The 21,618-nt window shown below is 48.3% G+C and overlaps 2 protein-coding genes across 4 annotated transcripts in view; both read left to right on the top strand.

Moving 5' to 3' along the window:
- Nucleotides 1-16,079, top strand: part of rapgef1a (Rap guanine nucleotide exchange factor (GEF) 1a) — a 21,767-nt gene extending 5,688 nt beyond the window's left edge. Inside the window, exons 7-25 of one of the 3 annotated variants that reach the window (XM_027009963.3) lie at nt 761-881; nt 1,195-1,375; nt 1,485-1,964; nt 3,633-3,835; nt 6,614-6,772; nt 8,509-8,601; nt 9,423-9,499; nt 9,897-10,002; nt 10,798-10,873; nt 11,254-11,338; nt 11,683-11,775; nt 12,092-12,277; nt 12,411-12,495; nt 12,660-12,754; nt 13,018-13,096; nt 13,172-13,273; nt 13,389-13,486; nt 13,643-13,771; nt 14,068-16,079. In XM_027009963.3, coding sequence (XP_026865764.2) covers nt 761-881; nt 1,195-1,375; nt 1,485-1,964; nt 3,633-3,835; nt 6,614-6,772; nt 8,509-8,601; nt 9,423-9,499; nt 9,897-10,002; nt 10,798-10,873; nt 11,254-11,338; nt 11,683-11,775; nt 12,092-12,277; nt 12,411-12,495; nt 12,660-12,754; nt 13,018-13,096; nt 13,172-13,273; nt 13,389-13,486; nt 13,643-13,771; nt 14,068-14,218 — 2,599 coding nt within the window. In that variant the 3' untranslated portion in view covers nt 14,219-16,079. The remainder of the gene's footprint in view (nt 1-760; nt 882-1,194; nt 1,376-1,484; nt 1,965-3,632; nt 3,836-6,613; nt 6,773-8,508; nt 8,602-9,422; nt 9,500-9,896; nt 10,003-10,797; nt 10,874-11,253; nt 11,339-11,682; nt 11,776-12,091; nt 12,278-12,410; nt 12,496-12,659; nt 12,755-13,017; nt 13,097-13,171; nt 13,274-13,388; nt 13,487-13,642; nt 13,772-14,067) is intronic. The other 2 variants (XM_027009964.3, XM_027009966.3) reach the window with 2 other exon arrangements.
- An 817-nt stretch (nt 16,080-16,896) lies between these two features.
- On the top strand, nt 16,897-21,553 carry anapc7 (anaphase promoting complex subunit 7). The gene is made up of 11 exons (XM_027009971.3): nt 16,897-17,130; nt 17,418-17,604; nt 17,713-17,832; nt 17,974-18,085; nt 18,215-18,368; nt 18,648-18,790; nt 18,949-19,066; nt 19,256-19,452; nt 19,745-19,969; nt 20,070-20,220; nt 20,619-21,553. Exons 1-11 carry the CDS (start codon nt 17,030-17,032, stop codon nt 20,806-20,808), a joined length of 1,698 nt encoding a protein of 565 aa, XP_026865772.1. The 5' UTR covers nt 16,897-17,029; the 3' UTR covers nt 20,809-21,553.
- The last annotated feature ends 65 nt before the right edge of the window (nt 21,554-21,618 follow it).

A 21,618-nucleotide genomic window follows, 5' to 3' on the forward strand; every position in this document is an offset into this window, starting at 1 on the left:
TAAGGAAGAGCTTGATGAACTTTTCTTTAATGAACTATAAACGCAACCCTTCCAACATGAAACCTCTTAGTTGTCGTGTAGCCAAGCCTTGTCCAGGGCACACCTCCTGGGCAATCCTGAACTGCTTACGTTTTTTGCCATAGCACAGAATGAGAAGTTGACTATTGTGAATATGATGAAAGTGTGTGATGGCACTGAGGGTGTTTTCATTGTTCTCGGCGATGGCGCTCACCTGCCTCTGCTCCCTTGTGCTTGCTGTGGGTTTGTGGTGTGGGCGCGCGTGGTTGGCTGAGCAGTGTGGGTCTTCCCAGGAGCAACCAGCCCTTCCCAGGAGGAGAGAGTAGGCGTGTAGGACATGGGCCGCGTTTTCTTTGAACCGCAGCGTACGTCCTCACGGCCCTGGTTCAGACCACACACACGCTTGAGGAGGAGTTTGCTTCAGCGACACCCCCACCCCAAAAGCGAGACTGAGTTTCATCCAAATGCCACTATGACAGTCATTATGGCTGCAGTTGAGGCAAAGAGAGTTCTGATTGACTGTCTGTCTGCCTTTACACACGCCTATTGTGTGTGTCAAAGAGGCCTTCACATCGTAACGTTTTGGTTTTGAAGGCCACTGTGACAGTTGTCGTCCTCATTCTTATTTTTCCTGGTGATGCGTGGCTTTATACTTGACAGCTGTGTTTTTCTTCCCCCCTTTTCTTCTTTTGTGTGTTTCAAAACAAAAGGATGAAATTTAATTAAGCCGTTCTCCTTCCAGTCCTCCAGCTCTTCCTCCCAAGAAACGTCAGTCAGCCCCGTCTCCTACGCGCGTCGCCGTGGTTACGCCGTTGAGTCGCGCCACGAGTGGCTCTAGTCTTCCCATCGGCATCTGTAGAGCGGTAAAAAAAAAAAAAAAAAACATGAGCTTTTCTGCCTCTTACATGAAGAATTTACTCTGTATGCCAAAATACACTCTCACCTCTCAGTTTATTTCAGGTGTGTCGTTCCTGTGCTCTTGCTTGTTGTACATTTCACTTCTAACGTGATGAAAACAGGGAGGAAAAATGTATTTATCATGCCCATAAAAGGTGCAGACAAACAGTAGACCGAGTGAAAGTGTGCAAATGTTTTTCTGTTTTTGTTTGTTTTTTAACTAAATGGTAAAATTCAGTATCTGTGCCCAGTAGATAATGCTGTGACCTTCACCCCCAGGACTGTGATGAGGACGGCTTACAGAGGCGGTTCTCTGGCGGTAGCCACTCGTACGGGGGCGAGTCTCCACGTGGGTCTCCCTGCGGCAGCATAGGCAAGCTGAGCAGATCTGAGGAGCAGCTGTCCTCCCCGGAGCAGGACAGCGGCCAGTGCTCACGCAACACCAGCTGCGAGACACTAGGTGGGACCTCGAGTCCATCAACGTTCACGCCTTTCTCCCCAGTGTCCCGTCTTAGACATGCCCCGCCTGTGTGTGCTTGTGCTCACTGCCTCGCTCTCTGGTTGCTTAGATATAGCGGAGAGCTACGACCCAGACTACGACTTCCTCAGCCAGGACTTATCCAGTGTGGATCAGATCCCCCTGCCAGCGTGGGGCAGCCTCGCTCCCCTTCCTGAGTCTTATCGAGAGTCGTCCTCCTCGCCTCGTCCCGGCCAGCTTCCCTACGGTTCATCCTTGGCCTTCGACCCTGCCCTCGCTCCTCACTCCGCCCACTGTGTGCCTCCTGCCCTGCCTGAAAAGAAGCGTCGCAGTGGCAACCCCGCGGCGCCCCTCGACAGCCTGCCGTCCCACGCCCCCCTGGAGCGGCTCCACTCTCAGTACGACAACGTGGTAGACGAGGACGTGCCAGTGCCGCCTTTCCCCCTGTACCCCCTACTGTCCCCGCTTCCCACCTGCAGCCATGCTGGGTACAACACGGACTTTGTCAGCACGGACAGCACTCCTATCCCTCAGAGTCCCCCGCCTCTACCCGAGAAGAAGTGCAGGCACAGTGAGTATGGCCCATACGCGAGCGCAGGCACAGGGAGTATGGCCCATACGCGAGCGCAGGCACAGGGAGTATGGCCCATACGCGAGCGCAGGCACAGGGAGTATGGCCCATACGCGAGCGCAGGCACAGGGAGTATGGCCCATACGCGAGCGCAGGCACAGGGAGTATGGCCCATACGCGAGCGCAGGCACAGGGAGTATGGCCCATACGCGAGTGCAGGCAGAAGCCCAGATGTGAGCGCAGGCACAATGAGGGTGGCCCGAATGCAAACACAAGTACAGTGAGTATAGCCCACACTGGGCAGGTTCAGAAGGTATATCACAAAATCAAGAGCAGTTAGTCTTGCCCAAAGGAAATGGAATATGTTTGCCCAGGAAGGCACAGTGGGTGATCCTAAGGCTCTGAAAATTAATGTGAACTTTTTTTGCCCTAACTATAGAAAAGGGTGTAGAAAAATTAGATGATCTGCTCAACTGCTAATTAGACTGATATGAGGTGCTTGGGGCATTTTTGATGGGGAGAAGAATGACAGGAAGTGCAGCTTTTTGCAATTGGTTAGTCATTTAGCGAACCCCCCAGAGAGAATACGTGATGTGACAGGGGTTGCACCACAGGAGACATTTGCGGGTAAGTGTCACACTCAGGGTGTCAAAGCTGGAGCCCAGCGGGGTCTGATGTGTACTCCTACAACCACCGAGCCAGCCACAGTGTTGAGAGCCTGCCCAGCACACGTGCTTGTTCCTGAGCAATAACAGTTTCTCCTCAGCCTGATCTGTGTCCAAAATACCCTTACGTCAGTTAGGGTGTCTTCTCTTTGAGCAGCTGCCTTGGAACGCTCAGAAAACAATCGAACGCTCGCAGTCAGTGTGCTGTAATTCTTACATCATCTGAAGCAAATATTATGCAAGAGCCAGGCCTGTTTTTGTAGTCTTCGCCTTCTCTTAAGCGCCTCAGTTCAGGCCAGGGATTGGGAAACGGTGACGTCAGGTCTGGAGTGAGGTCATGTGGAATACTGCCTCTGTTGTCGAAATCCCTGAAGGGATACGAGGGGCGTGACCCAGGACACACAGGAAATGAGTTCACGCTGAATGGCTCAGGGAGCAGACACTGTTTGGAGTGTGGTGAGGGATGGGGACATGATGTAATGATCAGCACATTGACTGCACAAGTAATGGAGAGGTTTACAGACAGCAAGTGTTGAGTGTGGGGTGCGGCACTTATGTCCACACATGACATTTTTATAATATAAATGATGCCCTCCAGTTATATTATAGTTCTGGGACTCTCCCCAAGTGCTTAGGGAGAGTGTGCTGTGGTAACAGGGTCAGATCAGTGGCAGGTCTGTTCAGTTTCCTTATTGTTGTCTTGAGGACTTTCTTGGAGGTTTTCTTTACCGTTCTCGTATGTTATTCTGCAGCTATGCTGCATTAGAAGTTTTAGGCGCTATGTGAGGCTGGAAGCATGCCGTTTTCATTAGTGGGGGTACACTGGAAACGGGCACACATGGGGTGATTTGGACCAGCTGGGCTCGCCATCCAGTGCTGTAGAGACTCAGATCTCCGGTTGTGAGGTTCCGCCCAGGCCACGGCCTTGGTGCAGTCGCAGGCAGAGAATGTGTGACCGTGTGTGCGTTTACTTTGTTTCCTCTATGGGCCTGTCTGTCCACAGTCCTGAAGTACATGCAGTTTGTGGAGGACTACTCGGAGCCACAGCCGTCCGTCTTCTACCAGACGCCTCAGAGCGAGCGCATCTACGAGCAGCGGAACAGGCTCCTACAGGAAGTGTACGGCTTCACAGACTCCTTCAGCAGCAGCGACTCGGTGCACGAGCCCCTCCCTCCCCCCGCTCTGCCGCCCAAACAGAGGCAGCTGGTGAGCTGTAAAGCTACGTCACCACCACAACGCCCACACACACACACACACACACACACACACACACACACACACACACACACACACATATATGGGAGTGAGTATGTGTGTTTGAGAGAGAGAGAGAGTGTGTCTATATGAAAGCGCATGAGACTGTATGAGTGTGTGTGTGTGTGTGTGTGTGTGTGTGTGTGTGTGTATATGAGAGACAGTATGCGTGACAAACTCTAGCACTTATTGTTTATAGCACTCATCATTGTTTAAGAAATGCAAAATACATAAGGTCTCAGCATTCATCCCTGCATTCTACAGTATTCTAGTTCATTGGTATGTTGGACTCTAACCTACTATACTGTACTAGGATATATTCTATGAGTAAATGACAAAGCACTTTTGTAAATCGCTCTGGATAAGAGCGTCTGCTAAATGCCGTAAATGTAAATGTGTGAGAGAGACAAACACTGTGTGTATGTATGTATATGAGAGTGTGTGTGTGTGTGTGTGTGTGTGTGTGTGTGTGTGTCCATATATATATATATATACATATATATATATATATATATATATATATATATATATATATATATATATATATATATATATATATATATATATATATATATATATATATATACATATACATACACACACACACACACACTTTCCTCACGTACATTCTGACATTCTAAACAAACACACCCATGCTCTCACTCTCTAATACAGACAAAAACACTCAGGCATATGTTTGCATACTGCACACGCCCGAAAGAAAAGCGCACCTCTCACATCCTCCACACTTTGAGTAGTGTGTGTTGATCTCTCCCTCTGTAAATGGCAGTTAGGTCAGTAATTGCCCTCGCTTTCCATTGCTTTAAACTCCTATAGTGGTGTACTATAGGTCAAGGAGGTACTCAACTAGCAGTCAGAAGGTTGCAACTATTGGGCCTTATTTTCTTAACACTCAAATGCTCGAATTACATTCTGTCAAAACTGTAAGATGCTTTAGATAAAAGCATCAGCTAAATGCAGTAAGTTTAATGTAAATGTAACTGCTGTAACACACACACACACACACACACACCTGTGTTCGCTACCCACTTCCATCCATGGCTGTACGCAGCGTCTACAGTTGGGGAGAACCTGCCGTTTGTGAGTGTCGGTATCGTCCCGACGACAACGCTGGGCCGGGCCGCCTGTTGCAGTGTGTCGGTGTTTGTGTTGTGTTTTGGGGTTTTTTCCATTATTAGTTCATTAAGTATCTCATCATCCGGCTCACTCGGCCTCTCTTTGGGGGTTGCTTAGTTGCTAATCAGCATGTCTGATGGATGGATGGATATTAATAATCTGCTTAGTGACACAGGTAGGCACGCTCATTCAACTCTGCTGCGGGTGCATGCCACGGGGCCGAGCATGCGTGGTTAGAGGCAGAGTCAGTCTTTAAGCTCCTGATAGTGCAGGCAGTGTGAGTGCTCTTTGCAGTGGCTAACACTGTTGCATTCTCCACATATCTCATTTTTTACTCTGAATGTTGGGAAATGTTTCCGCAGGGTTACAGTTGGCAGACACGCCAACCCCTCCTGGGGTCCCCAGAGCTAGGACTGAACTCCAGTGTGTTCTGTTGGGTACAGAATGCTCTGCACTGTAAAGTGGGACTGTGGTGGTTGGGTTGTGCGTGTTTGTTGTTTTTTCAAACCACATGTGCTTCTCCTTTTGTCCACCTCATTTTCATGTGCCTTATCCTTTTATGTTTCCATTATATTTTCTGTGTGTGTGTGTGTGTGTGTGTGTGTGTGTGTGTGTGATAAGGTGTACGCTCACTCAGCCTATTAGTGACTGAGTTTTAGACATCCTGACTGTGTACTGGCACTGTGAATTCTCTGAGGGCTTCCTCAGTGATCACGGCAATGGCTGGTTTTTGTGAGAGTTTCAGATGATGCTCACTAGGTCAGTGACTGTATGCCACGCAGTATTTCCAAACAAAAGCTTTATGCCAAATTACACTCTTTGAGGACTTCGGCTCACTCTGGTATGTTGAATCAAAGACTGGTAGCTTTGCTGACTTTGCTGTGTTGCCTCTCGCGGCCGTAGGGCAGTTTATACCTGATCTTAACATTGTGAGAGCACTGGTCTGTTTATTCTAGCTCGCGTTTTTAGCTTTGTCTGCGTCATCCTTGAGTGAACTATAATGTCTTAGCTTAGAACGTCTCTTCACACTTGATGTTTGTCATGCACTCCCACAGCAGAAGCCAAATACAGCGCTGTCCTTTTGTTGATTAAATCCCCAACCAGCTTCCCCACTCTCTGCAAAATCAACAAACATCTGCTTGTTCCACTGCCAAATCAAAAGCGTGCTGGAGGCTGTTGACAACTTGGCATAACCTACAGCCTCTGGTTGGCAATGGGGCAGATCGTGTCTGCTCAGTCCCTCACAGCAACAACAACAGCAAAAAAAAAAAAGCAAGAAACTAACCAACGAGGTCGCGTCTCTCAGCCTCATTGGTCTGTTTGTCCTCCCCCCTCCCCCTTCCAGTAACAGAAGTGATTGATTGGAGGACAGGGAGAATAAGCTCAGGTCATGACCCTTTGTCCTCTCTACTCTTACCTCAGCAGTTTCCCCGGGGGCATCCGTTATCGCCATCACCTGGGAATGCCCCAGTCCTGCTAGCACGCTTGCTTATCTGATGCAGTTACTCCTGTGTGCTGTCTGATGCTTCTCTTCTGTCTTTTCCTCTTTAATCCCCTCTCCTCCATTTTCCTCTATCTCCCCTCCTCCCGTAGGCCTCCTCTCACTCTGCGTCTCCGTCCTCGTGCTCCTCTTCTTCTCTCTCGCGCTCCCTGCAGCAGTGTGCAGGAGGCGCGGCCCCCCCCGAGGCGGGCGCTTCTCTCAGCGTGGCCGCCTCCGGCTCCTCTGGCTGCCAGGGCTCTCCTGTGCCTGCGGTGAGTCCTGCTCCTCCCTCTCTCCCTTGCTCCCTCGCTCATGCTCTACCCTCTGCTTCCACCCAGACCCTTCTCTGACAGTCTGGTTATGGTCAAAGCGCTATGACCTCAGCACAGTTTATAGACCTTGGTCAGCTTAAAATGTGGGGAACTGGGGATATAAGCATTATATTTATGGTATACTTTACTACTACACGTATGTGCCATATAGTATACTAACTATGTTTTACTATAATATAAAATAACTATATACTACATGATATATAAATGTAATTATCTGTAATGTTTTACTTGTTAGTGTCTGTGTGTCCTTGTCGTTAATGTCATGGCTAACATGATCAGGGCCCATTTGCTCTGAGCCCCCACACCTCACTCACACACACACACACACACACACACACACACACACACACACACACGTGAGTGAGCTAATTAGAGGTGCAGGGTCTGGGCTACACTGTGACTCCATGTGAAATGGGGGAAAAGTGTCATGTAGGGCTGAGCAAGTCTCCACAGCGGGAGAGGCCCTTGACGTGCCCGTGCTTGTAACGCGCTCACAGTGTTCCTCCGTGCTGGATATGAAACACATTCGTCATTGGGTTATGAATCATGGTTTTTATGGTGAGCAGCTGCATATATAGATTACGACGCACGCGCGCACACAGAAGGAGAGTAAATGTTAATGTCACTTGGTCATTGGCCCTAATTAGGTTGGCAACAGCACATTTCCTTGAATAGCACATCTTGGTACATGTTGCGTTTCAGAGTGAAGGGGACGTTGGGACATTTCGCCTGCAGACTGGGTCTGATTGGCTTTCCCTTTAACACACTCTGCTGTATGAATTAGCCACAATCCTGATGGCAGTCACACGCTGATATATTTGCAGCTGTAAATTAAATGTGGTTCGAAGTGATTTTTTTTCTTTGACTAGATGGGAAGGGTCATACACATGAGGTAATAACTTCTGATTGGAGCGTTTTCTTAAACGTACTACTGCTGCCCCCTGCTGGCCCCTGTGCTGCGTGGCGAAGGATGACAGCTCTCTCAGCCCTGCCCACACCCCTGAAGAGCAGCACTCAGGACAGACATACTAGTCACACGGCCGCATTCCCTCATTTCCTGCCCTGACTCACAGAAAGCTGTCTGGATGTGTGTGTGTGTCTCTTTGTGTTTGGGGGTGTGGGTGGGTGGGTGTGTGTTTGACTCCTGTCTGTGTCTCTCGATCACAGTGTATCTCGGAGGGCTGTGTTGTTACAGAGCAGACTTTACCCCAACAGATTAAGCCTACAGCTAGAAAATGAGGTATTCCCATGTCAGTGGGATTTAGATTGGGATTACTGTGTCTGGTGCACCAGCCTGCAGCGTTGTGGATGTTTTTTTTTTCGTGTTTAAGAAGATAGAGTTGCACTCATAAAACTGAGCCTGTCAGTGATAGTAATCCTGACTGGGGCTTAGTGTGCCTTATCTTTCTCTGTCTCTTTCACACTTTTCTTTCTCTCTCTCTCTCTCTCTCTCTCTCTCTCTCTCTCTCTCTCTCTCTCTCTCTCTCTCTCTCTCTCCCTTTCTCCCCCCCCCCATCCTTTCTCTTTCTCTCCCCCCCCCATCCTTTCTCTTTCTCTATTACCACTTCAGGCTTTAGGCCAGTCAGGAATTAGTGGGGCCCTCAGGCCTGCGGTCTGTCTCTGCTTTCTGTCTGATTTCCCTGCATGCTCTGCTCTCCTGCTTCTCTCCGTAGAGCCAGAGCGCTGGCGATGAGGGCGGCGAGGGTGAATACGTCAATCTGTATTCATCCAGCCAAGCCAACGGAGGCCTGCCACTCACTAATGGTGTAAGTAGGAGGAGCCACATCTGGTGGAGTGACAGCAGGGCCCTGTCCCCACCCCCTACCCACCGTGTGCTGGCGTGTCTGCTGCTTCTCTACTTGTGGTATTCTTGTGCACGCTGAAGACTCAGAGGTGCTTTGTGGTTTATTAGACAGCTGGCTTCCCATCACTCCAGCAGAGCCTGGGAAGTCATTTATCTATTAATGGCATTTCTGACAGCATGTTCCTTCCACTAGAAGAGGCCTTGGCAGGGTGCCAACACAGATGCTCTGCGGGGACACGGCTTTTGTGTTAAAATTAAGCAGATTGGTCAGGTTCTGCGTATGTGCTGCTCTGAATTTCTAGGCCAAAGGGGGCTTGCAGGGAGGAAGGCTTGCTGTGCTGCAGAATAGTGCGGGTTGCTTTGCATACACAGCGAGTTTCTGTCTTGTGCATTTGTTTTGCAAAACGTCTGCCCCGAATGCGTTGAGCCAGGATGCTCTGCTGGAGGCGCTGCCAGCCCATAACGGCTTTCCCGGCGGTGTCGCCAGGACCTGCGCACGGGGATTGCGCTCTGGCTGACAGAGGTCATGTGCCTTTCACACACAGGCTGTGGGAACGTGCCGAGCCTCGATCCTGCCAGGTTTTGAACGCAGGCCGATTCAGACCATGCTCCTTGAGTTCCACATACACGTTTCTGCCCTCATAGTTCCCATGACCTGTTTTTCACGCTGATGAGAGAGATGTCACATCTACATGTTTGTGGCTGAGTTGTGGTGAAGTGTTTGTGGGCCTGTAGTGTTTGTGGTGCGGGACTGCTGTGTTACAGCGTCTGTGTTGTTGGCAGGACCCCAATTGTGTAGGAGAAGACGCATTTCAGGACCCAGCCTTGGACCATGGCAACGGGCAGGAAGATTCAGAGAGGTTCGCTACCACCCCACAGCCCCGCGCTGCTGCCCCACACACCATCTGCTCTTAGATTTCTGCAGGATGTGTAACGTTTTCCATGGCAAAACTTTGCAATTTCTAATGTATTGTCATTTTGTAGACATGAAAAATTTTAATTCTTTTTTATTGTAATTTAGATGTTTAAATGATGTATGAGGTTTATCATTGTGTGTGTGTGTTTCTTTGAACCATTGACAGTTAAGGGCTATGCATATAACGCACAGCTAGAGTCACAAAACTAGGCTTAAACTGAGTTTGAGAATTGATTGGTGGATTAGTAAAAGGCTAACGTTTTGTTTGTTGAGAAACGCACCACCTAAAGAGTGTGTGCGTGTGTGTGTGTGTGCGTGCATGTGTGTGATCTCTCACTCAGCTGGACACAGAAGTGTGTGGATTCTGGCCTGAGCTCTGAGGAGCTGGATGAGCTGTCTCTGGTCGACCATGATGAGATCATGGCCCACATCACACTAAAACAAGAGGTACCGCCCTTTTAACATCCCGCCCAGCATCTTGGAATGTTTCAGCTGGAGAGCAGATGCCATCGTGTGCGTGTGTGTGTGCGCGTGTGTGTGTGCGCGTGTGTGTGTGCGCGTGTGTGTGTGCGCGTGTGTGTGTGCGCGTGTGTGTGTGCGCGTGTGTGTGTGCGCGGGTGTGTGTGCGCGGGTGTGTGTGCGCGGGTGTGTGTGCGCGTGCGCGTGTGCGTGTGCGCGTGTGTGTGCGCGTGTGTGTGCGCGTGTGTGTGTGCGCGTGTGTGTGTGCGCGTGTGTGTGTGCGCGTGTGTGTGTGCGCGTGTGTGTGTGCGCGTGTGTGTGTGCGCGCGTGTGTGCGCGCGTGTGTGTGCGCGTGTGTGTGTGTGTGGTCTGGCACTTGTCCTTTGGCGGGATTCATTATCTGGTAGGCAGTGAACTAACACTACCATAGATACTCCTTGGGAAGGGGGGAAGGAAGCCTGAGACACACTGGAGTTCACGCTGCAGGGTTAAAGTCGATCAGAGAATTCAGAGCCCCACTCCACCGTAGACTCCCAGAACTTTCTGTTCCACTGTAACAGTGTGTTGTGCAGATCAGCAGGAGAGTCCTGCAGCCTGTGGTGAACAGATCGGTACACAGAGCTGTGTTTAGGCTTTACAGTATAGTGCATGATTCAGTGCAATTGTGTTCTCATTTAAAATAATTAGACTTTTTCCCTTTATAAACCCCTCCCTTTCATTCACTCTTTCTCTTTCTCCTCCTCTCTCCCTCCATCACCCTCTCTATCTCTCTCACTCAAACAGCACGATGATGGGCCTGATGTCCGTGCGGGATCAGGGGACATTTTATTAGTTCATGCCACCGAAACAGATCGCAAAGGTGCAGTAGGGTTATTCTGAGCTGTACGTGTCATTGTGTGGATGTGGGTGGGCATGCATGCATACGTAGGTCAATACAGGCAGCTGTACATGTGTGAAAGTGTTTCCTTCAATATTTTAAAATGGCTTTCATTGAAAATAAGCTGCAGTCTCTGTGGGGTTTCACGTGAATAAAGATAATTGTATAAATAAAATGAAAAGCATATCAATAATACAATAACAACCAATTATGGTTTTGTCACAGTACTGAATCAGGCAGAAATGTGAAAACTAGACACCTGCTTAGCTGTGGTTTTTCAGGCAGGTTATTGGCACGTGGGTGTGTAGAGTGGTTTTGTTGGGGGGGGATTTTGTGTTCATTCTGTTTGTTTCCTTTGACAGATCTTGTTCTATACTGTGAAGCTTTCCTGACAACATACAGAACGTTTCTAACCCCAGAGGACCTCATTAAGAAGCTCCACTACAGATATCCTTTCTGAATTGAATGGAGTGTCCACATGGAGACAACACATCTACGTTTCCAAATTAGAGCGAGAGCCACAGCCCATGGTGGTGCTTCCCTTTAGGAGGAACCACAGACATAAAGCCTGCACCCGATCACCACCTCAGCAGCTGCTTGTGTGACGATCACTGCCGCTCACCACCCTCAGATGGCTGGCTGCGTGTGACCGGTGTCTAAAACAAGTGCGGAAGAGGTTAAAACATTTTCTAGAACAGTCCCGACTGGAGAAGCGAAAACGCGCGTGCAGTTTAAGACGGAGGCTTTAGGAATCTTTAGAGGGATCAGAAGTTTCCTTAACAGCTCGGCACATATACTAGATTTTCGCACAGTTCAGACACGGTTAAGAAGCGAGTGAGCAAAAACACCTTCTTTGTGCTTGTACGGGTCGTGGACGAGCTCTGGTGAGTGGTGCCCTGCTCACGACAGCAGCTAATGCCAATGACCTCACACATTGCTGATGATGATGATGATGATGATGATGGGATATTTTGCTGTGGGTGTTGGGTTGTCACATTCCAGTCCTGGAGGGGCAACAGCAGTTCAGGCGCCAGGTCTTTAACGGCAAATAAAGGGTGTTCCAGCCTGGTGGGTTGTAATTCTGCAGGACTATAGCCCTCTAGGACTTGGGTTTGATATTCATGACTGGGTGCTGGGTGCTCAGAAGAGGTTATTTTGCATCCACACGTGTGCGTGATTGAGTCTTGTGTCTGTGACCAGCTTGGTGGAGCTGACAGAGGACATTCTGAAGCAGCTGATGGAGCTGGTCTTCAGTCTGGTGTCTCACGGAGAGCTCAGCCTGGCCCGCGTCCTCCGCAAGAACATTCTGGACAAGGTGGAGCAGAAGAAGCTTCTGAGCTACACCAACTCCCTAAAGACGCTAGCAGCACGTGGCGTTGCCGCCAGGTAAGCTTTCACCTCAGGCTGTGCTCGGCTTGGGGGGGATCTGTGTTACTGATGGGCTTAGGAGAAGACAGGTTACCGATGGTCTCGTGTACGGATAGGTTTGTGCTGAGACTGGTGTTCATCTTCTCTACAGGCCTGGTACACTTCATGACTTCCGTAGTCATGAGATTGCAGACCAGCTCACACTGCTGGATGCAGAGCTGTTCTACAAGATAGAGGTAATGTTCCTAATGTTTAACAAAGAAATATCCAAACAGGAATAAACTCTTATTTTAAGTCATGTTAACACATAGAATAGAACTTGAACTTGGTCAAACTTTAATGAAAAGTTATCCGACACATTAAACCGTCTGTCTGTCTGTGTGTCTGTCTGTCTGTGTAGATCCCCGAGGTCCTTCTCTGGGCAAAGGAACAGAATGAGGAGAAGAGCCCCAATCTCACCCAGTTCACAGAGCACTTTAACAACATGTCTTACTGGTAGGACGTCATATTCTTCATTAACGGTCTGAAGTTCTGATGCATTACGCCATCACCCCATGAGTGGGGGTGTCCATGAATAGTCACAAGACTCACCCGGTCAGGTCTAAATAATTGTATGCTGCATTAACCTGAGGTTGTAAATTCCAGTGGCACAGAATGCTCGGTACAGTTCTCACATATCTCTTACTCCATCTCGCAACCTCTCCACCTCTTCATTATGGTGATCCCACTGTGGAGTCTTCCCATCTCTCCCCCTACAGGGTCCGCTCCCTCATCATCCTGCAGGAGAAAGCCCAGGACCGGGAGAAACTCCTCCTCAAGTTCATCAAAATCATGAAGGTAAAAGTCTGAAGAAAATGCTCGGCAGCGGCCTGTGTGTGCGGTGTCAGGGCTGACCTCTCCCCTTTTCCACAGCACTTAAGAAAACTCAATAACTTCAACTCCTACTTGGCAATACTGTCTGCGCTGGACTCAGCACCTATCCGGAGGCTGGAATGGCAGAAACAGACCTCAGAGGTTGGCTGGCATCACACACACACACACACACACACACCCTTCTGCCTCTGTTGGTTGTTTTAGAAAGCTGCACTGTTTGTGACTGTGTGTGTGTTTGACTGTGTGTGTGTCTCAGGGTCTGGAGGAGTACTGCACCTTAATCGATAGCTCCTCCTCGTTCCGAGCATACCGGGTAGCTCTGGCTGACGTAGAGGCTCCCTGCATACCATACCTGTATGCACCACATCACCCAGCCACCCTGCCATACTCAGAAGCCGCGTGTTTTACGGATTGGATTGAGTTATTTGTGTTTGCATTAGGCAGTCAATGCTTTACGTTTCCTCTTTCACTTACTAACATGCTTGCTGTTCCCTCCTCCTGCGACGCCAGAGGCCTCATCCTCCAGGACTTGACCTTTGTTCACCTTGGGAACCCCGACTTCATCGACAGGAAGGTGAACTTCTCCAAGCGCTGGCAGCAGTTCAACATCCTGGATAGCATGCGCCGTTTCCAGCAAGTGTGAGTGTTCCAGCAGAGAGAGCAGCACTGGGGCTCATGTCCTCTCACTCCACTGGAAGGGCATGGACACAATTTATAAAACTTAAAAACACAGAAAGGAGCATTTATCTGTCATAGGCTTACAGCACCAAGATCTGCTCTCATCATGGTCCTAAATATTGCTTTGGTGATCAAAGCCCATATAAAGGAAGCTTGGACTAGTCTTTAGGATGAGTGAATGCAACCTGTATGTGAAAATTGAGATCTTCTGGACATTTTCCCTGTCCCACTCTGAGTCGATTCGTTTTCTCTTGCAGGCATTACGACCTCAAACACAACGATGACATCGTCTCTTTCTTCAATGACTTCAGTGACCATCTGGCTGAGGAGGCACTGTGGGAGCTCTCGCTGAAGATCAGACCACGCAATATAACACGGCGCAAGACAGAGCGCGAGGAGAAGACATAGACGCTCGGCCTCCCACACAGCCCTGTCTGAAACAGTCGTGGACTTGTGCAAAAAAAAAAAAAAGCAATTAGAAATGAGTGTGATGGCAGCTACTAGACTGGTGGGAACTGCACTGTGTTTCCACAGCAGTTTACAGGACCTCTTTGGGTTTTGTTTGAGTTTTTTAACGTATCGGAATTGCACTGCATCTAGACCTGTGTAAATACGTCGGAGAGCGTCGACGTGGCAGCCAGAGCTCCAAGAGGCACTCCTCTGGGTCAGATGTTTAACCAGATTTATGTTGGACATTATAATGTGGAACTTGAGGTGATTAGCCCCCGCCATCTGGACGCGTATCGTTGCAGTTTAGAGCCTGCCAGCACTGTGGGCCAACACACTGGCTGGACACACTGCGCCTCAATAGTGCCCTCTGCCTGTGACATGGTGCCATCACTCCTGAGCTGACCAATGGCTTGAGATGATGAACTTCCACTTGGATGGAGATTTTGTTTGTTGTGTTTTGGTTGTTTGTTTGTTTGTTTTGTTTTGAAATGAGGAAAAAATGCACATAAGACTGTTTACTGAGGATTTTAGAAGGATTGATGTGTGTATTTGCAATCCGGATTTTTAACAGCTTTCAGCATTTGGCACTGGGTCTTGGTATCTATGGACGGTTTTTTTTAATAGCATGGTCCAAGTAGTTTTGGGACCCTGGCCAGGCTTAGCACTTTACTGGGCTTCAAACGTAGACTTAGGTTTGCTGCTGTCACCCCACTGAAACAGCGTTACTCGTCAAACGTTTACATGGAGTTAGCCAGACAGCTATCTGTAGAGCAGCTGAGCCTCAGACATTCTTCCAGTTTCCTCTGCTATGATGTGCTCCGGATGTGTTCTCGGTAACAACAGTTTGTGTTTTGCTGTCCGTCATACACGCTGTCTAGAAGTGAGAGCCACACTTAACCCAAGTCTTCCAGCTATATTTATTAAAAATGTTGCTACATTTTTCAGGGAAATATTAGTGAGTCTTGTGAATTGTGTAGTTATGTGCATTATACTCATGCTTATGGTGAGTAGTATAGCTACATTTTCATGTTTGTAATTATTGCTACAAAAAAAAGTGTGGCATTTTAAGGCTTTTACAAATGTAATACAGTTGTGACAGTGCGTGAGAGAGGAAACTGACAGCGAAGCACATTTTGTTGAACCGGTAGAGTGTACTCTCATAACCTGATACCAAGTGCCTAAAGCTGTTCAAATGTGAGGATGATTTTATTTCGTTTTGTATAATGCATTTTTTGTTATTTGTCTATTTGTCTTTTTTGTTTGTTTGTTTTTAAGCATTTTACACAGACACTTTTGAAGGTCATTCTCTTTCTCTCTGCGCTATGAGAAGCTCCGATATGTGCACTTAGACTTTTGTTCAAAAGAGAAAGGCTGGGCTGAGTGTTGAGCTGAGCCCAAGCACACAGGAGAATGAATGGATCTTTAGGCATCTGGGGGTGGGGGGGTACTGTTTGAGGAACCCTGTTCGTTAACAGCACTGATGTCTAGATCAAGGACCAGTCAGCAATCGATGCAACCGATAGGTCAGTTCTAAGCATTACATCAGCAGTTAAAGCATTGGTAAAGCAACCAAAATTGCTTACAACAAATTGAAGACAACAGCCAGTTATTTACATGTTAACTGGTGGCAGTTTCATCTGATTTGTTTTTAGAAGCAAACAGTTTGGTTAAAATCCATAAGAAATGCCATAGGTACTTCTGTCATGCAGTGTCCTGGTAAACCCGGCACTGCATCTGTAAACCAAGACTCTGGAAGTGGAGGCAAAATACAAAAATTTGTACTGTCTGAAATAAAATTAAAGACTTCTGTACACACAAACATTTGAACCCTGCTTAACTAAGATGTGTATTGACACTTTTTTTGTTTTTATTGTTTTTCGTTTGTGGCCTTAATGCCATTCTGGTGAAGCAGCCAGAGTGCTTCGTGAGTAGGTGAGACACAGATGTGCCCTGGGGTAAGTGCGCAGTTCAGAGTTAGTGCTGGCCTTTAACAAGAACTGCTCATGCCATTCCCCTGGATGACCTTGAATAAACGAAACGGTCGTAATTGTAGCCATATAACAATAGTATTGTGATATAATAGTATTGACGTTGTTCTCTTTGTGGCAAACTCTCCAATAAGACTGAAGGTTGTTTTATTTTTCCACGCTTAGAGTGAATTTTGTTTTTTGTTTTTTTTGGGTGAAGCACAGAAGAGTGAACGCTCTGCTTTGGAGCTGTAGATAATAAACGGTCACGTAGTGGGACTGGTGCGGGTTGGGTGAGCGGTTGGAGGAGCTGTTGCTGAATAAAAGGTAAAAGGGAGCTGAGTCTCATGGGTTTGTTCAGACAAGTGACAGATTAATAAAACAAACTTAATCAGATAGGACACGTTTACTGCATAAACGCTGCTTTTAATGTAAATGAGCTCCTGCTCACGTTGGGAGGGGTAAGTAAGACAGGAGAAGTTTCACAAAGCAGATTTTCTCCGTTTTCTGTATAGTGAGGGATCATTTATTCTTTGGGAAACATTCACTTTTGCCTTCTCTGCAGACTAGTTTTGCACTCTGCTCCGCCCAATAGCCCCGTCCGCGCTCACTGGTGCGACACGCGCACAGAGACCTTTATTTTGAAAGGAAAATTATTTTACTGCCATTTTAAAAAAAATTTGTTTCCTCCTCGTTTACGTTGAAGCTTCTTCCGCTGTCCGATTGCTCGTTTGTAAACATATATATTTTTACCTTTCTCGTTTATCAGAAACCAGTTTAAAAAAAAACAACAACAAAAACAATGAATGTCATCGATCATGTGCGGGACATGGCGGCTGCGGGACTACATTCAAACGTTCGTCTTGTGAGCAGCCTGCTGTTGACCATGAGCACAAACAACCCGTAAGCAGTAGCCGCAGCACGCCCTTTTGCCTTTGGATGTGTATGCTGTACGTTTTTGCGTCTGTGCGCATAGGGTACAGTTCATATTATGCCTTTTTCTGTGCGAGCGAATCCCCCAGCATGATGTTAGGCGCTTGTCATTAGCTTTTTTTTAGCTAACCGCTAGCTCGCTGTCTTCATTTGTCCTGTCCGCTATCTACGGAGCTCATCCGAGTGCTAAGCGGGCAGAGTAAACCGATGCGGAGTAGTTGTGTGTGAACGTGTGTGCCGTGTGATTGTGCCCGCAGGGAGCTCTTCTCCCCGGCTCAGAAGTACCAGCTGCTTGTCCACCACGCCGATGCCATTTTCCACGACAAAGAGTACCGGAAAGCAGCCTGCAAGTACAACATGGCGCTGCAGCAGAAGAAAGTGCTCAGCAAGACCTCCAAAGTGCGTCCGTCCAGCACAGGTGGCCCGTCGTCAGTGCAAGCCCAGGTGAGCCTTCCCTGGAGGACGCCCTGCACCCAGTACGGAGTGCTGCGTGTGCGTTGGACTTTTGAGGTACACATACACGTACATAATTCCCGTGTTTCTCCCCCCCAGAACTTGCCCTCAGAGATTGAAGTGAAGTACAAGATTGCGGAGTGTTACACTATTTTGAAGCTGGACAAAGATGCAATCTCTGTGCTGGATGGGATTCCCTCAAGGCAGAGGACTCCGAAGGTGTTTTGCCTTTTGCTGTGACTGCATCACTGCAGTCACAGCAAAAATAATAAACAAATATTTATTACTGTAGTCTTACAGACTTTTGTTTACGGCTTGCGAAGCCATTTTCTAATTGCGTTTGTGTTCCAAACACACCAGATCAACATGATGCTGGCGAATCTGTACCGAAAGGCGGGACAGGAGCGATCTGCAGTCACAAGCTACAAAGAGGTTCTGAGACAGTGTCCCTTAGCCCTGGATGCCATTATTGGTAGGTAACAGTAAAGCCCTTATAGGCCATATGACTGCTGCATGAGAAATGGATAACGCTCATGTGCCCCTACCTTCCAGCCCCAACAAGTGTGTGTGTGTGTGTGTGTGTGGGGGGGGTCGTTTGCAGGCCTACTCTCCCTGTCGGTGAAGGGAGCCGAGGTGGCTTCCATGACGATGGATGTTATTCAGACCATTCCCAACCTGGACTGGCTTTCCGTCTGGATCAAAGCTTATGCCTTTATCCATGGTGGAGACAATCACAGAGCTATCAACACAATCTGGTGAGGCGCTTGCTTCCCAGTAGCAAGGCAGGGGGGTTTCTGGTCCTAACAGAATTTTCTCTATTTTAGAATGATTTTGATGTTAAAGAGTTTTTGGTATGCTAGGGGGTGAATTTGGATTGCTTGGTTCTCTTCTGAGGTTGTTAGATACCCTGTCATCTTGTTTTATCTGCAATGTTATCTGTCCTTCCCTGGAACGTGCTGAACTATCTGTTGTGTATGTGGAGTTGAGGGAACTGCTTGGGCATCTCCTAACGACAGCTGGTTCGTCTCGCGCAGCTCTCTGGAGAAGAAGTCCCTCCTCAGGGATAATGTGAACCTGTTAGTGAGCCTGGCGGATGTCTACTTCAGAGCTGGAGACACCAAGAACGCCATCCTGAAATTTGAACAGGCACAGATGCTGGACCCTTATCTGATCAAAGGTAGAGCATGTGGTTTGTTCATGTTCTTTGCAACATCAAACCGAATTGCGGGAAACGCCCCTTTGCTTTGTAGCTCTCAGTAAAGGATGACGCATGTTTGAGTGCTGAATGCGGTGACTAGACTGATCGATGCTTTGTTGCTTCATGCTGCTCCGTAGGCATGGATGTGTACGGCTACCTGATGGCTCGCGAAGGACATCTGGAGGACGTGGAGGTTCTGGGGGGCCGGCTGTTCAACATCTCCGACCAGCACGCCGAGCCGTGGGTCATATCCGGGTGAGTCCGGCTCGGGGCTGTCCTGCCACCTGCCTGCTTTCAGCTCACAGTGTCCGTGAGCTTGCAGTCAGCGAGCTGTATCGCTTGTGCGTTAGCAAGGGTGGCACGCAAATGTGCGTAGGCGGGCGGCCGACTGCTTAAGGCTGCAGGCAGGAACTCCCCTCTAATCCTACACCTTTTGTCTGTCAGGTGTCACAGCTTCTATAGTAAGCGCTACTCCCGTGCCCTATACCTGGGGGCAAAGGCCATCCAGCTGAACAGCAACAGCGTTCAGGCGCTCCTCTTGAAGGGGGCAGCGCTGCGCAACATGGGCCGCGTGCAGGAGGCCATCATTCACTTCAGAGAGGCCATGAGGCTGGCGCCCTGCCGCCTGGACTGCTACGAAGGTGAGAGGGTCACGGAGCGCACCTGCAGGGTAGAGAATGTCGAAAGGTCAGGAAGTCACTTTCCTCTTAGACTGTGAGTAATGATGGAGAGCTTCAGTGATTTAACATGTTGATGATAAAATCTCAACTTATTTATTCCCAATTACTTATAACTTATTTATGATAAATTTCCCAGCTTGTTTGTTCTCATGGATCTCTGGCTGCTCTGTCAGGGCTGCTTATGTGATTAACATGGACACAGTTATAACACATTTTAACAGAAACCGTCCTTATGACTGTGTCCTTACCGAAGGGCTGATCGACTGTTACCTGGCATCCAATGGCATCCGTGAGGCGATGGGCATGGCCAATAACATTTATAAGACCCTGGGTGCCAATGCGCAGACTCTGACCATCCTGGCCACGGTGTGTCTGGAGGACCCCATGACACAAGAGAAGGCCAAGACTCTTCTGGACAAGGCCCTGGCCCAGCGCCCAGACTACATCAAAGCCGTGGTGAAGAAAGCAGAACTTCTTAGTATGTAACCAATTCACGGTGTTCTCAGAGAAGAGTTGTGTCAGTCACGTTTTTCATTTATTTCTGTCATTATTACAGTCTGTTTTGTCCTGTTTTTTAGGTCGAGAACAGAAATATGATGAGGGCATTGCACTCCTGCGAAGTACACTGGCCAATCAGAGTGACTGTATGCTCCACAGAATGCTGGGAGATTTTCTAGTGGCTGTTAATGACTATCAGGAGGCCATGGACCAGTATAGCATAGCACTCAGGTAAATGTTGCTTCTTGTGTGACCTTTTCCTTGGTGTAATTATAAGCTCTTCAGCAGTATAACCTTGAGCTCCTTGGCAGGCTTTCTGCTCAGGTTGCCAAACTCACAGCTAGCTTCTGTTTTCAAGCGAGGATGGATTTATATTTTTATAATTGCTATATTTTATTCCCCTCAGGACAAAATACTTTCCCCCACATAGTAATGTCAGTCAATTGGCAAAATGAATGTTTGCAGGATCAGAGTGACAGAGGTGTAACGACTTTAGCTGCCAGACAACGCGATCTTTATTAAGATTGGTGGAACCTAACCGCTAGGAACTATGGTTCTGTGTTTGTCACACTAAAACCTGGGACGGTTTGCTCTTCCTGTGAGCCGTGACCGTGTGCATTCCTCTGCAGCCTGGACCCGAACGACCAGAAGTCCCTGGAGGGCATGCAGAAGATGGAGAAAGAGGAAAGTCCCACCGATGCCACCGTGGAGCTCGACGGCGACGACATGGAGGGCAGCGGAGAGGAGGGTGACCTGGAGGGCAGCGACAGCGAGGCTGCGCAGTGGGCCGACCAGGAGCAGTGGTTCGGAATGCAGTGACGCCACGTGCTGCCAGCTCCCTCCTGCCTCGTATCACTGCACAATAGGATTCCCAGAGCAGCGCTGGTAACTCTCTACGAGAATGATTTGATAGCCATAGTATAGACCCAACAAAAAAACACCACCACACAAACTAGTGCGGCAGCAGCTGCAGGCTGTGAGGGGAGCCTGAGCTGGTGTAAGCAGAAAAGGCTTCTTTTCAGCCGTTTCAGGTGCTTTTAAAACGCCATAAAAGCGGCCTCCCTGAGCACTGCGAATCACTTCACACCATGCAGAGGGATCACAGCGCTATTACTCCCGTAGGTCCAACCCTATGTGACGGGGGTGGGGGGCCTCTACATCCTTTATGACCAGGTAGCAGTGTTTGACATCTGAACTAAGCATATCTATTTTGGGCGTTCTTTGTTATTCATCCAAGGTTGTCCTACAGAGCTCCCCTCCCTCATGCTCTTCCTGCCCCTATCATGCCATGTACTATTGGACTTAGTGAACATGATCTTAACTCGTATATTTATAATTCTGACCCCTGTAACGGTCACGGAAGCTACCTGCCTCTTGCAGGGTAGCCTCCGCTCACATCTTTCCAGAGCAGTGAGCCGCCCACCCCTCCACAGTCGTGTAACGTAGACTAAAGTGCTCACTTTGGTGTCACTTATTTTTATGATGTTTATAACATTGTATGGTATTGTGAACTGTGAATAATACTATTTTTGGAATGTTAAAATAAAAATCATGAGGTCCTTTAGCAAATCTTTTTTTTTTTTTGTGTGAATTGCACTTTATATCAAAAACTGGGCCACTGTAGCTAGA

This window comes from Electrophorus electricus, chromosome 25, assembly GCF_041902795.1.
Source record: "Electrophorus electricus isolate QZ-2024a chromosome 25, ASM4190279v1, whole genome shotgun sequence".
NCBI lineage: Eukaryota > Metazoa > Chordata > Actinopteri > Gymnotiformes > Gymnotidae > Electrophorus > Electrophorus electricus.